General features: G+C 39.3%; 1 protein-coding gene and 2 long non-coding RNA genes across 3 annotated transcripts; 1 reads left to right on the top strand and 2 right to left on the bottom strand.

The window, feature by feature from the left end:
- Positions 1–104: 104 nt before the first annotated feature.
- Positions 105–2,414, top strand: LOC143468187 (uncharacterized). Its single transcript, XR_013118968.1, has 6 exons — positions 105–549; positions 860–941; positions 1,015–1,159; positions 1,437–1,533; positions 1,643–1,681; positions 1,751–2,414. It is a non-coding gene; the product is annotated as an uncharacterized LOC143468187 (long non-coding RNA).
- A 1,468-nt stretch (positions 2,415–3,882) lies between these two features.
- LOC143469271 (uncharacterized) lies at positions 3,883–5,147 on the bottom strand. The gene is made up of 3 exons (XR_013119092.1): positions 4,886–5,147; positions 4,491–4,618; positions 3,883–4,423 (listed from the first exon to the last, which is right to left on the bottom strand). It is a non-coding gene; the product is annotated as an uncharacterized LOC143469271 (long non-coding RNA).
- A 1,807-nt stretch (positions 5,148–6,954) lies between these two features.
- LOC143469567 (uncharacterized) lies at positions 6,955–10,795 on the bottom strand. The gene is made up of 6 exons (XM_076967317.1): positions 9,156–10,795; positions 8,957–9,031; positions 8,699–8,887; positions 8,547–8,621; positions 8,233–8,405; positions 6,955–8,149 (listed from the first exon to the last, which is right to left on the bottom strand). The coding sequence occupies exons 1-6, from the start codon at positions 10,458–10,460 to the stop codon at positions 7,252–7,254; spliced, it is 2,715 nt and encodes a 904-aa protein (XP_076823432.1). The 5' UTR covers positions 10,461–10,795; the 3' UTR covers positions 6,955–7,251.
- Positions 10,796–12,037: the final 1,242 nt, after the last annotated feature.

The following is a 12,037-nucleotide window of genomic DNA, read 5'->3' as shown; positions in this document are numbered from 1 at the left end:
AAGGGCATATAAGGACTCATGGTATAACTTTTTTTGTTGTCATTGTGCAGCGTATGTTTTTATTTGGGACCGCTGCACATCCGTTATACTGTGCTACATTTTATGTTAGCAATAGCTTTCATGGTAGCAGCATGACGAAAATTGTCTTTTCATAGACATCACTATACCACCCACCACGTGATATACTAGCACCGGTTGAAGATGGGTTCTTAGGCAGAGGAACATACGGAGTCGTCCGTCCGTCTTAAGTACCTGCATTAACACAAACATACTTTTACAAAATTTTTACTAAAACACTATCGGTAATACATTAAAACTGTCATTTACTAAAAGAATAAAAAATTTCCTACAGGTCAGTTTACGAGAAGACTTCTGTTTTCTGGATTTGCACCTTTGTCACAAACCGAACATGAACCACGATTTGTTCTCATCACAGAATGTGCTTCCCCTCAGCAGTGAGTGAAAGCTTTCAACTGCATACATCTTGACTTGATTTGTGACATTGTGGAATATCTTTGCGGAATGAAGCAGCCAACTACTTGTATTCAAGTAAGGAAGGTATCTTAGCTTCACAACATAGGTGTAAGTTACTTTATGCCGACTCTAGCTAAAGTTTTGCGTAATGCCTTCTGCTGTATATGAGGTGATTTTGTTTTCTTGCCACATTTTATCAAATGCTTCCATGAAAGATAAATTCACAGTTGTGCTTTCTTTTACTGCGCACATATGCTTAGTCATTATGAAATCATTTTTTTCTGGAAAATACTTAATAGCATACGCCGTCAAATACAGTAGATAGTCACTAATTTGTGCATTAAGGTTTTGTACGTTTACCCTTCAACCAATTTGTTGTTGCCAGGTATGTGGTGGTGATTGAAAATGTGGTTTCCTTGCAAGAATCAGCTCATTGCTTGTCGAGTGTGGATGATCAACCTGAAACGGTAAATGCTTTTATGGTCATCTTGGCGATGTGTTTTTGCAGTACTAAACCAGCTATGATGTTATTTTGACAAGATCCTCGAAGATGATGCAAAACTCCAAAACATTGAGTCAGAGGAGGAAACCAGACAGGATGATGTTTTATTCCAGTTGAGAGCTTTATGCGATTCACTTAAGAAAGAAAAACTTAAACACAAAAAAAGAAAAATACCAAATACAGGTTTGACAACGACATGGTAATTTGTGGCTAATGCTATCAGAAATGCCTTTTTGTCACCAAAACTACTAAACTAATGTACTGGTATTGTTCAAGAAATTAAATAAATATTTGGTGGTGATGTACTTGCTAATTATTGCTCGAAAACCTTTTAATGTAATGACATGTTTATGCCGGTAATTTTACCCACCTCATTGAGGTATCTGCAATACCTCATGGTGTGTTTTGATATTGAATGCATTGGCGTGAGCGTTAGCCACAGTTTAATTATTCGATTTAGGATGCTTATTGATGAAGATGCTACTTCTTGCAACATTAGACGTGCATAAATCAAGTTTGTTTACCAATTTTCGACTTTTAAAGACAAGAATTTGCTGGTATGTTATTTCTTTTTGCGTCAGACATCTCTGGAGTCAGGTGACACACGTAATGGTACTGTCCATGTTAAACCACAACTAATTCCTAATTCGTAAAACCCTGTTTCAGTCCTCGGTCTCTTCATGATTGGAGTAGTCCCACTTGTTGGTAAGTTGTAGAAACATTTACCTAGTTTACCATGGCTTGAATCCTTAATAGCTGTTGCTTGTTGTTCAGTGTTGGCCGAATTGCAAGGTCTGACCCAAGACAGTACGGGGAGCACTGATCACGCAATAAAGGTGAAAGAGATTGCCGCAATGGTGGTGGAATTCTACAGCAGAAATTTTCGTTAACACGCCACCCAAAGCTCCAGCCCTCTCCAATTGTTTCTGTTCCAGATCCAGTTGGATACGGGTGACAAGGTTCGTGAATTCTAACCCCCACCAAGCTTAATTATGATAGAGGATCAACACGAAACGTGGTTTACATTTGTACGGGACAAACGACGATTTGATACTACTGTGATCCAAAGTACGAAGAGCTAACCAATGGCGAAAATGCAAAGACTCATTTTACTGTTCTTTTAACCGACGACCGAAACTTAGTTGCTTGCTAAAGAAAATCTCTACTTGATCGTTATATCAGAATTTTGCAAATGGGCTGGTGTTGATGCTTAACCTGCCTTGATATTTTTCTATTTAACTCTGTGCCTTTTTATATACAAGTTCCTTTTATTTTCACTTAATTTCAAGCTTATATACATAGCGCATGTTCCTCCTTATTTTCGTTTTGTTGCTATATCATTACGGTTTTGGTGTTGGGAATGAAATGCAAACTTTCTTACCAAAATGATTTTATGGGTTACAGGTTTTAAAACAGCAAATACAAGAGTGAATACTAATCTAAATAATATATCGCTTAGCCAAGGCTAAAGGCTGCAATACTAAGACTTGCTCGTAGAAGTGATGGTTCGATTTTCGGCCGAACCAAAATAAGATGAGATGTGGAATCCTTAATTTCGAAAGTCAAAACGGCTGACGTACCAGGCGTGTTATAAAATGCGTGTTGTTGACAGGTCAGTTTGCTTGTCCTAAGAATTGCAGTCACCATAAGAGAAGTTGATTAAAGCCAGACATTGGCGTCAACCCAAATATTCCAACTGCGTCGTTTACTATGTGCAGTGCATCGTCGCATGACTGTAAAAAATACTCAATTCCTTGAAAACTCTTAAAACTAGGCAAAAACACCTAATTTCTGGACATGTCCTAAAGCTAAAGAAAGTACCTAATGCATAGAAAATTCTAAATAGTAGGGGAAGCACCTAATGCATAGAAAATTCCTAATAGTAGGGGAAGCACCTAACGCATAGAATATTCCTAATAGCAGGGGAAGCACCTAATTCATAATAAACTCCTAATAGTAGGGGAAACACCTAATTTATAGAAAATTCCTAAAAGTAGGGGAAACACCTAATGCATAGAAAATCCTTGATAGTAGGGGAGGCACCTAATTTATAGAATATTCCTAATATTAGGGGAAGCACCTAATGCATAGATAATCCCTAAAAGTAGGGTAAGCACCTAAATAATCAAAAAGTCCTAAAAGTAGGTAAAGCACTTAATTTATAGAGAAGTTGTAAATGTAGGGAAAGCACCTGATGCGTAGAAAAGTCCTATAATTAGAGAAAGCACCTACTTTCTAGACAATTACTTAAACTAGATAAAACACTTAACTTCGAGAGAAGTCTTAAAAATAGGAAAACTCCCATGGGGAATTCTAATTCTTCACGTAAAGAGTGGCTTTAAGTGTGGAAAAAGTGACTTACGGCCCTTACGCTTATGGCCGTGAGTTGGGCTGCCGTACATAGCTGGGTATCGAACCTATCGCAACGAGTGCAGTGTCGCAGGACGCAAGTGGCAACTAGACAACGTTAAATTATCGTATTTAACCATGCATCAGGTGTTGATTCTTGTATAAAGGAAAGGTTACATACAGGGATTCGAACCCGGTACCCATTGCACTGAATGTATTTCAGCTGTCCTCGAGCTACACCACGGTTTTTCTAATACAGTTAAAAATACATACAACCATCAAATGTTTTTTTTTCAAAGTAAATGAAGTGAAGCTTGATTTAGTGACTTTGTATTGAATTATCCCTAAATCATGACGTGAGGATTATTTTCCGCTGACGTAAATAGTAAGTGGACCTGATGCCTGGAGCGATTGAAACAAAATTATATGAAGGGATTCTATGGCTGCAACCTTATGGGGCTTTATCATTGATGTGCGATGATTGTGTTACAATTGGCATAATTTAAAATCAGTTCCATGTAATGGTTGGCTTCTAATCTATCACTTTTCTGTCTTGCAGAAAACCAACTTTATATGAGCATGGTTTAATATCTATGCATAATAAAAACGTTTTATCACATGATGCAAATACTAAGGACAATGTCTTTTATATTGTTTGTCATTTCATCAATGCACATCGGTGCAGACATAAACGCAAATTTTCCAAACAACAAATTTCAGACGCAAATAGAATAGAGAGCAAAGTGGGCGGGCACGTGATTGACGACGTGACGAAGTGACGGCAGGAATGGAATAAGTTTATGAAATAACGATTTCAAACACGTAATTCCGGATGTACTGTGTAGTGTGTTGAAGTGCACGAAAAACTCAGCCAAAGCTAAAAATTGAAAGCACATTAAATGGGGAAAATAAATATGTAGTCCATGACATCATGAGCAAAGTTTAAAGAAAAGCAACAGTATTGTCCTCACAACTATAACAGACATCGCACGAGCAGCAGTACTTCGTGTAACTGAACGTATCCATCTTTCGTGTGAGCTGACAAATAGCACACGGACCACACCAGAATCAGACAGAAAAGTCATTGTACATGTCGTCCTGATTATATAAACAACATGAATGGTGATAAGAAAAACTAAGACAACGCTGTACCACATGACGTCACCTCTATATAATGACGTTCCCTCGTAGCCGTTCTCATTGGCCTGGCAAGCCACAACAGACGCAGCAATGCTCTCCATGCCTCAGGGACACAGACAAGGTAATAATGACCAAAGCACGACTTCATGCAACCTGAAAACAGCATACCAACAATTTATACTCAATGTCTAATTAGCATTATTATGCACTGACAAACTGTCACTCTTTTCACACAACACGTTAAACTAACAAATGGCAAATTACAGCACATATAGCAAAATGTTATGTTGAGTTCAAGGTCCGTTTAGCGCAGCACAACCCAAGTCATGGGTTGACTTGACCGACCACTGTTATATTATGATATCACAAAAAACTAATGTTAATCTATAGTACTAATCAATGGCAAGTATGCAAACTCACGAGAAATTATTGCGCCTGTTGCGTCTGTCAGCTGCGCGCTGGTTATATTAATCACTGGGAATAATAATAGTGAACTCTATCCAAGGCCCAGTAAAATCATTCTGTTTTCTGCAGAGAGCTTTTCAAACGAGCTGTTAGTCGACAATCTACGATAAGCTTAGACCACATGCCTTCAGTAAATCAGTTAATTATACAATTAGTCAACAAATTCTCAAATTTATCACCGCACCTACGCAGAGGACTCTACAAGCAAAAAATGTTATTAGTAAATAATTTAAATCAATTTACAAAGTTTTCTTCAAATCTACCATAATTTTAAAGCTGCTATTTCACTGAAACAAATTGTGTTCGCAGCTATTTTGCACAGTTTCTTGTTGACTTAACTTAAATGTTATAACATAAATCTATCTTCTTCCTTCCTTCAATGTTTCTTGACTCTTGTCGTTACGCCAGAATCTGTGTCACAAACAGCATGTTTCACATGTAAGGCAGCAAACCCCTGATTGGTTTGCAAGTATTTGTGGCTTAATTTGTGAACCGTTTTCATTGCTGAGCTCATTCTGTATTTTGCCTGAAGCGCAGCTGATTGATGTGAAGCGGCGTTTCGCGTGTTAATTCAGCCATACACATAGGTTTTCTGGTGACTGTAGCGAAAATATAGTTTGGCTGGTGTATTGAAAGCTGCTTCGTTTGTACGTCAAAGAGTAAATCGTTACACGTAGTAATAATAACTTGAAACTCTTAAACTGAAATATTATCACATTAATTTACATCAATTATCTCAGTCCAATGAATTCATTGTAATTGTGCTGCTGTTTATGACGTGTGATGACGTATGACTTTTTGATCGTTTATACTGACCAATTCTGCGTCACAAAATTACCGTCCTTTTTCTCTCAATGCAATCGATCCTGGAAACCAGGCAAGTTGATTGTTAGGTCATAATTGTTAAGACCAATCGTACCGGCATTTCATTTCACAAATAGGCTACAATAAATGTCAAACCTATGAATAGCGAACACAATGACAACGTAAAGCTCGTACACAACACACACTGACACAAAAACAATTACAAAATATTCCATCAAGATATATATAACCTGTAGCAAGCAGGGCTTCCAATAGCCAAAAATTTTACTTCAAATTAGTTTTCCACAAATGTCAGTTATGATGTCATTCAAAACCCACCATGTAAATCGCCATTATAACTGAGATGTATAAAAAGAAAATTAAAAGTCACCAAATTTTGAATTCAACTGAAACTATCAAAAAGCAAAGTTTTGGATTCAAAGAAAATCAGTATCGTTGCAAGCACAATATCTAAATATGGCGGATGTTGTTAAACAATTTACAGATCGAGTGAAATTTATTCCAACACTGTCTTGCCCAGTTTAAAAGTATCAAATATAAATTTGAGCAAAAATTGGTGCACTAATGACATGTTTCAATAAAAATCAAAGCAACAGAAGACATGCTTCAAGGTGAAAACCTTTGCCATAACCAAATTCCCCTGCGGTCTTTCTTAGTCTTGATTGCGAGTCACTTTTATGCTGCCTCTTCCGCTTCTAAGCCTTTTTCTATATTTTTTACTTTTGTCTATGCCATTCCTAATTGATTTTATGGTGATCTCGTTTGGATGAAGTGTACGAAATTTATGTTGAACAGTTGATAATTTTATTTGCTAAGCCAAATAGGTCATAATGTTGGCCGATGTTGTGTTACTCGAGCTTTTATCCAGTATTTCTTTTTGTTCTTGGTATTATGCCAAAGACATTACCCAAGCGCGTTTGTGATAATGACGCAAAAACTGCTTCCGATTTTTTAACAGAAATTCCTTGTTTGATAGTTAAAGTTAAATTTGAACCTAAATGGAACAGTTTTGTTTTACCGAATGTCATGCCAAACATTTGTACTATTGTCACTTTTATAGCTTCATTGTAAACTTTATTTGCACAAAGAACAATGCGGTACTTGCTACCTACTTGAGACTTCTAGAGGTGATTTGTATTTCTTGTACAATTAGTGCTTTTATGATATTTTCTGCCTAAAAGCCTAAATTGCAATAAAGATTATGTTTATGAGAGATTAATTACTTTTATTTCACAAAAATGGCACGTGCTACACATTTATTTGCAATGATACTAGATTAACTAAAAACTTGCAAAAAACAACTTTGCATTGTTGAAAGGTCGGTCGGTAACTGATGTTACTGCGAAAGTTAAAGAAAAGTAATTTACTGCGACGTTATTTTTCACCTGTTGAGCTTCTTGCATTGAATTTTGTTCATAATTTTGAGGCGATAACACAGTGGCTGAATGATGAAAGGCGAAAGGCTTGCATGTTATAATCACGCCTCGGTGTGCACGTTAGATATCTATTATAGGCGTGAAGCTCGGAGGAATGAGTTCTTCTACTGGACCACACCGGTACTGTTGAGCAGATATTGTCTTGGCCGATATTTTCATGTACTGCATGATCTCATCAACGTCTTTGCGGATCATTTCCATATCTTGCGATGAAAGCAGTCTTTGGAGATTTTCTTTGACCTCCGCCATGGTCGGCCGCTCTTTTGGTTCCTGTCTCCAACACTTCTTCATCTCGTCTTGGATAAGTTCAAAGATCTCCACTTCATCTTCGTCATCCAATCTTTCGATGTGACGCTCGATCATGTCAACTTCCGGGCGATTTCCGTTGCACACAAAGCGCACAATTTCATTTCGTTTCATATGTCTCGGAAAGGGAGCTTCTCGTGACAAGGCAGCGTGGAATATCAATCCAGTGCTGTAGACGTCCATGGCTTTCCTCGGTCTTGCTGTGGTGTTTTCCAGTCGCTCTGGGGCTGAATACATCGGGGTATACTCGTGGGATGTGCCGGTGCCATTAATTAGGCCTAAGGTTGACGTTGTTGTACATGTTGCCAAGTCCGCTCCTCCGAAATCGGCGATTTTGCATTGAAGATCAGCCGTTAAAAGCACATTATGTGGCTTCAGGTCGCCATGGGTCATGCGCTTACTTTCGAAATCGTGGTGAAGAAAGGCCACGCCACAAGCGACATCTGTGCAAATTCGAAGTAGAATTAATCCAGGTAGGTGAGGTACTTGATAGTATCCGTTTCGTTTTTTGCCCAGCAGCAATGTGTAGAGGCTTCCTCCGGCCATGTACTCCATCAGAATACCTAGCGCATCCGGCCATCTGGTATACCCAAATGTTCGAACGACGTTTTTGTGACTGGCTTTTCGTAGCATCTCGATTTCCGCCTTAATTCTAATAAATTAAATACATCTACAAACTTCTGTCTGGAGTCGTAGGACAACATGATGATGTTTTATAGAATAATTTCTATTTACTTGGATTCAGCAGCTTCGATGTCCTGCCTGGCTCCAGTTAAGGCGAGGCATTTGATGGCCACTGCACCGTGAGCACCAACAAACGCCAGACGAACGCTTCCAAACCCACCTTTTCCAAGTAATCCTTCTCTAGATAGAATGCACTTGATTTTCTCAGGAGGCCAAAATGGTCCCTGTTGTATTTAAGCTTTTGTTAATGGTGCTTGGTCAATAACCTCTATGTTTAACTTTGCTGTGTTATAAAATCAATTCACCGTAGTGACAAAAAAGGCTAAACACCAACTTCACCAATCGTTGTTTTTCACTTTAGTTACCATTTTGTCTTTTGTTTTTAATCTGTTTATGTGGTCTTGTAGACTACGGACTTTTTCCTTCTCTTGATTAAGCTCCTACAAAAAAGAATTCCAACTTATGGTTCGTGTAACGCCTCAAGACGCATAGAGGTTAATGTACTTGCAGTGTTTACCCTTTTCGTGCGGTTAAACTCTTTAAATCTTTCTCGCTCGATTTTCAGAAAGTCTTCTAACTCAGCTTTGCGATCTCGCCACATCTGTTGACCGATATCATACCTGGCCGATTCAAAAATCCTTCGCGCGTCTGCAGCTTCTTGATGGTGAATTACTTCAAATCTGTTGTCGTCCAGTCCAACAGACGCCTAAGGCACACGATGGTATTTAACAAATTGAGTTGACGTTAGCTGTTTAGTGCTCACATTCGCTCTTACCTCAACCATTCTGATGTTATAAGTTTGACAAGAAAGCTGAAGTTGACTGTACAAAGACACGACATCAAACAAGCTCTGCAAACAGAAGTGTCGAAATTGATACAGGCAGACAGCCTCTAATCCTATTTATGCATCCAAGATAAAAACAGAGCTCTTTTGAGCGGATTAAATTTGTGCTTATTTAATGTTTCCAACTTACAAGCTCTTCAGGGGAAGTACGTGGACTTGTGTCTCGTGAGGGATCCAAACCTGCGATGAGGGCTCCTAACGCGGTGCTCGCCACAGGTTGAACTATATTTAATATAGATGCAGGTTTAGCTGAATGTGAAGCTTGCCTCTTTGGCCGAGCAGTAAAAGATGAGGATGCCTGCTGCGGAAGGGAGTTTTGCCGCAGCGTGGCTTGTTTTCGTGATGTTGGTGTATCCCACTGGCTTCCTCCAGATCGCGGTGGAGAACGCGTCGGAGGCTTTGAGTAATTATAAGAATTTTCGTCAAAGCTGCTCTCTGACGTGCTGGCTTCAGTTTGATCAAAAAATTCTTCTTCATCCTTTTCTACTTCGTTGTTAACGTTTACATCTTTTTCTTCATCTTCGTTGTCTTCTTCTTGTAAGTAATCAAAGTTCCCTTGGTTTTCCATGAAATGCTCGACTGGATAACGTGGCGGTTGAAGCTGTGCCGCTGGAACTCCGCAGTTGACTGCTGTTGGAACAGAACCATTCACAAAGTCAGATTGGTTAGAGTAGCTCTCCATTACTTTCACTGGAGAATAATGTGGTTCGGATAAGCTTCTTGTAGGAGGACCTCGGTGTTCTGGCACAACGGGTTGGTTACGTTGAGGGGGTGACTGTCGTTTTGGTACGGACTTATTTACCGTTTGAGATGGCGTTAGGCTTGTCTTTGCGCTTCCAGAACTTCCTTGCTGAGGAGATTTCTTGGGCGACGTTTTGTTTGCATTTACTGGGGACGGATTGCCCGTTTGGGGCATTTTTGCTCCTTGAGTTTGACTTTGTGCTAGCGTGACAATCGGAGGAGGTCGTTGTTGCTTCGGCACATTTACGACAGCAGGTTGAGGTGGAGACCTTGGACCTGGCGTTTGTGGCTTCTTTGGGTGGGGCGGAGCTTGTGGAGCTGGCGTCCGGATGACTGTAGGCGCCTTACCCGGTTGAGGCGTTTGCGACGGTCGCTGCTTGATTGCCACGCTTGGATGCTTTGAGCTGTTGGTACCGTGCAAGACCCCGATACTTAAACTCTGGTGGTGAAACGCACCGTTTTGTGACGCCGTAACTTCTTCATTTGACGGGTATCGGACAACAAACGAAGGCGACTCTGCTGACGACGAAAGACAAGGTTTGGGGTAAATAATGTTGCTCATGTTCACTTGAGGTGCCGCCATTGTTGAAGCTAGACGCGAAGACGGGTGGGGTTTTACGCCAACATTTGCTGGAGTGGAAAGAAATCCTTTTCTAGCGGGACGATTTGGGTTAAATCGGTAGCGGGAGTGCATAGTGTCTGGATTTATCACTCTACAATCATGCTACATCTTCTCTTTGAACAAAACGCTCAGCACTTTTTCGGTATGACTAGGTTGCTATCAACCACCTGTTACAGAAAACAGTAAGTCACTAGTTTTGTGACCATTTGGCACCAAGAAAACTGCAGTGCCACATTCCATGGCATAGCTTAATTAATTGTGAAGTACACAGAAATACTTCGCTGGCTTTTGCTCGTTTACCTGTGGCCCTCGCACCTTAGTCGCTTACAAGCTAAGAATGGCAATTTGCGGCGCTCGTAAACACATGAACTAAAAAGGACAAGTAACTCGGTCGCAAAAGCGCAGGTATTGAGAAAATAGAGCTGGGCTCGATACTGAAGTTTCACCTGAGTCTTGCAAACAACGCTCTTTTTTTTATTTGCGTAGCTCTTGATGACGGACGAATCAGGATACGCTGTTTCAATCCGCTATGAAACGCTCGCCAAAAAAACAAAAGGAGAAATGTCTATTCAAGCTGATGTCTATTCAACAACACAGAAAGGACTTTTCCGTTTATTCGGAATACAGCAGTTTTAAATTTTCGTTAACTCAAATACAACAAAAATAATTGCATCGAAAACTAAAACGCTTATTTTCTTGTAACTTATACGTTTCTCAACTTGTTCTATGAGAAAATCAATGCACGCACAATGCACAGTGTAAAAAATGAAAACGTTTCTAATACTCTATTGTCACAAAGCTGTCTATCTACTGATTGAAATATTTTTGAAAACAACCATTTTTCCAGTCACGAATAATAGCGACAACTGGCTAATACCTACCTGTGTTTACTGTTGACTGCAATGACTTAAAATGTGACACTGTGACAAATAACGTTCCTTTCGTCCTTCTAGTCGCCTTTTTTCCTTGTGTCAATAGAGTGTGAACCGATACAGGTTCCAACATGTCAGTAAAATCATTTCTGAAATGGATTTAAAGTTAACGACAAAACAACCATTTTGCGTAGCCTACTTTGCTTTTTGCAAAACCATGGATGTAACATTTTGCATTAGCACTTTAGCTTTTAACAATAATTAATTTTCCAATAACAGTATTGTAAGAATACTGTGCAAAAAATGGATTTGGCAAAAAAACCTTTGTCGTATAGCATTATAAGCAAATAACCGCAAAATATCGGGTGTCGGGCATTAAGACAAGTTATAATGTCAAACTCCAACCCAAACTTCACGCGTTCTACAAACGTAATATCGCAGTGGGTTCTATTAACAGCTGAAGAGGCCTGTTTAAATATTGAACAAAGATGTCTAGCAACAACGTACAGTCTTTGTCTGATAAGGCATATTTGCTGACTGGTACGGTATATATTATAAAGGCCGTAAGCAAATTATGTTGATTGGACTTATACTGACGTGTCATCAAAATAACGTGCTTGTTTTTTCTTGTTCTAATCTGAGTTGCTATTTTCCATCAACTTCTGAAAATATCATGGTCTGGTTACAGCGCGTTCTATCCTGAAAGCTTTGCCGATGAATTTATAGTTTGTTTATTTAAGTCAGCTCGCCCGTTTAGCTCGATTAAACCATAGTCAA

This window comes from Clavelina lepadiformis, chromosome 8, assembly GCF_947623445.1.
Source record: "Clavelina lepadiformis chromosome 8, kaClaLepa1.1, whole genome shotgun sequence".
Classification (NCBI taxonomy): Eukaryota; Metazoa; Chordata; class Ascidiacea; order Aplousobranchia; family Clavelinidae; genus Clavelina; species Clavelina lepadiformis.
This window is presented reverse-complemented; position numbering and strand designations above follow the sequence as displayed.

Excerpts from the sequence above, each read along its gene's own strand:
- LOC143469567 (XM_076967317.1), bottom strand. The coding sequence starts at position 10,460 with ATGCACTCCCGCTACCGATTTAACCCAAATCGTCCCGCTAGAAAAGGA. Across the intron at positions 9,032-9,155 it reads GTACTTCCCCTGAAGAGCTT|AGCTTGTTTGATGTCGTGTC; the intron begins GTAAGTTGGAAA and ends TTCTGTTTGCAG. Across the intron at positions 8,622-8,698 it reads AGTTTAACCGCACGAAAAGG|GAGCTTAATCAAGAGAAGGA; the intron begins GTAAACACTGCA and ends TCTTTTTTGTAG.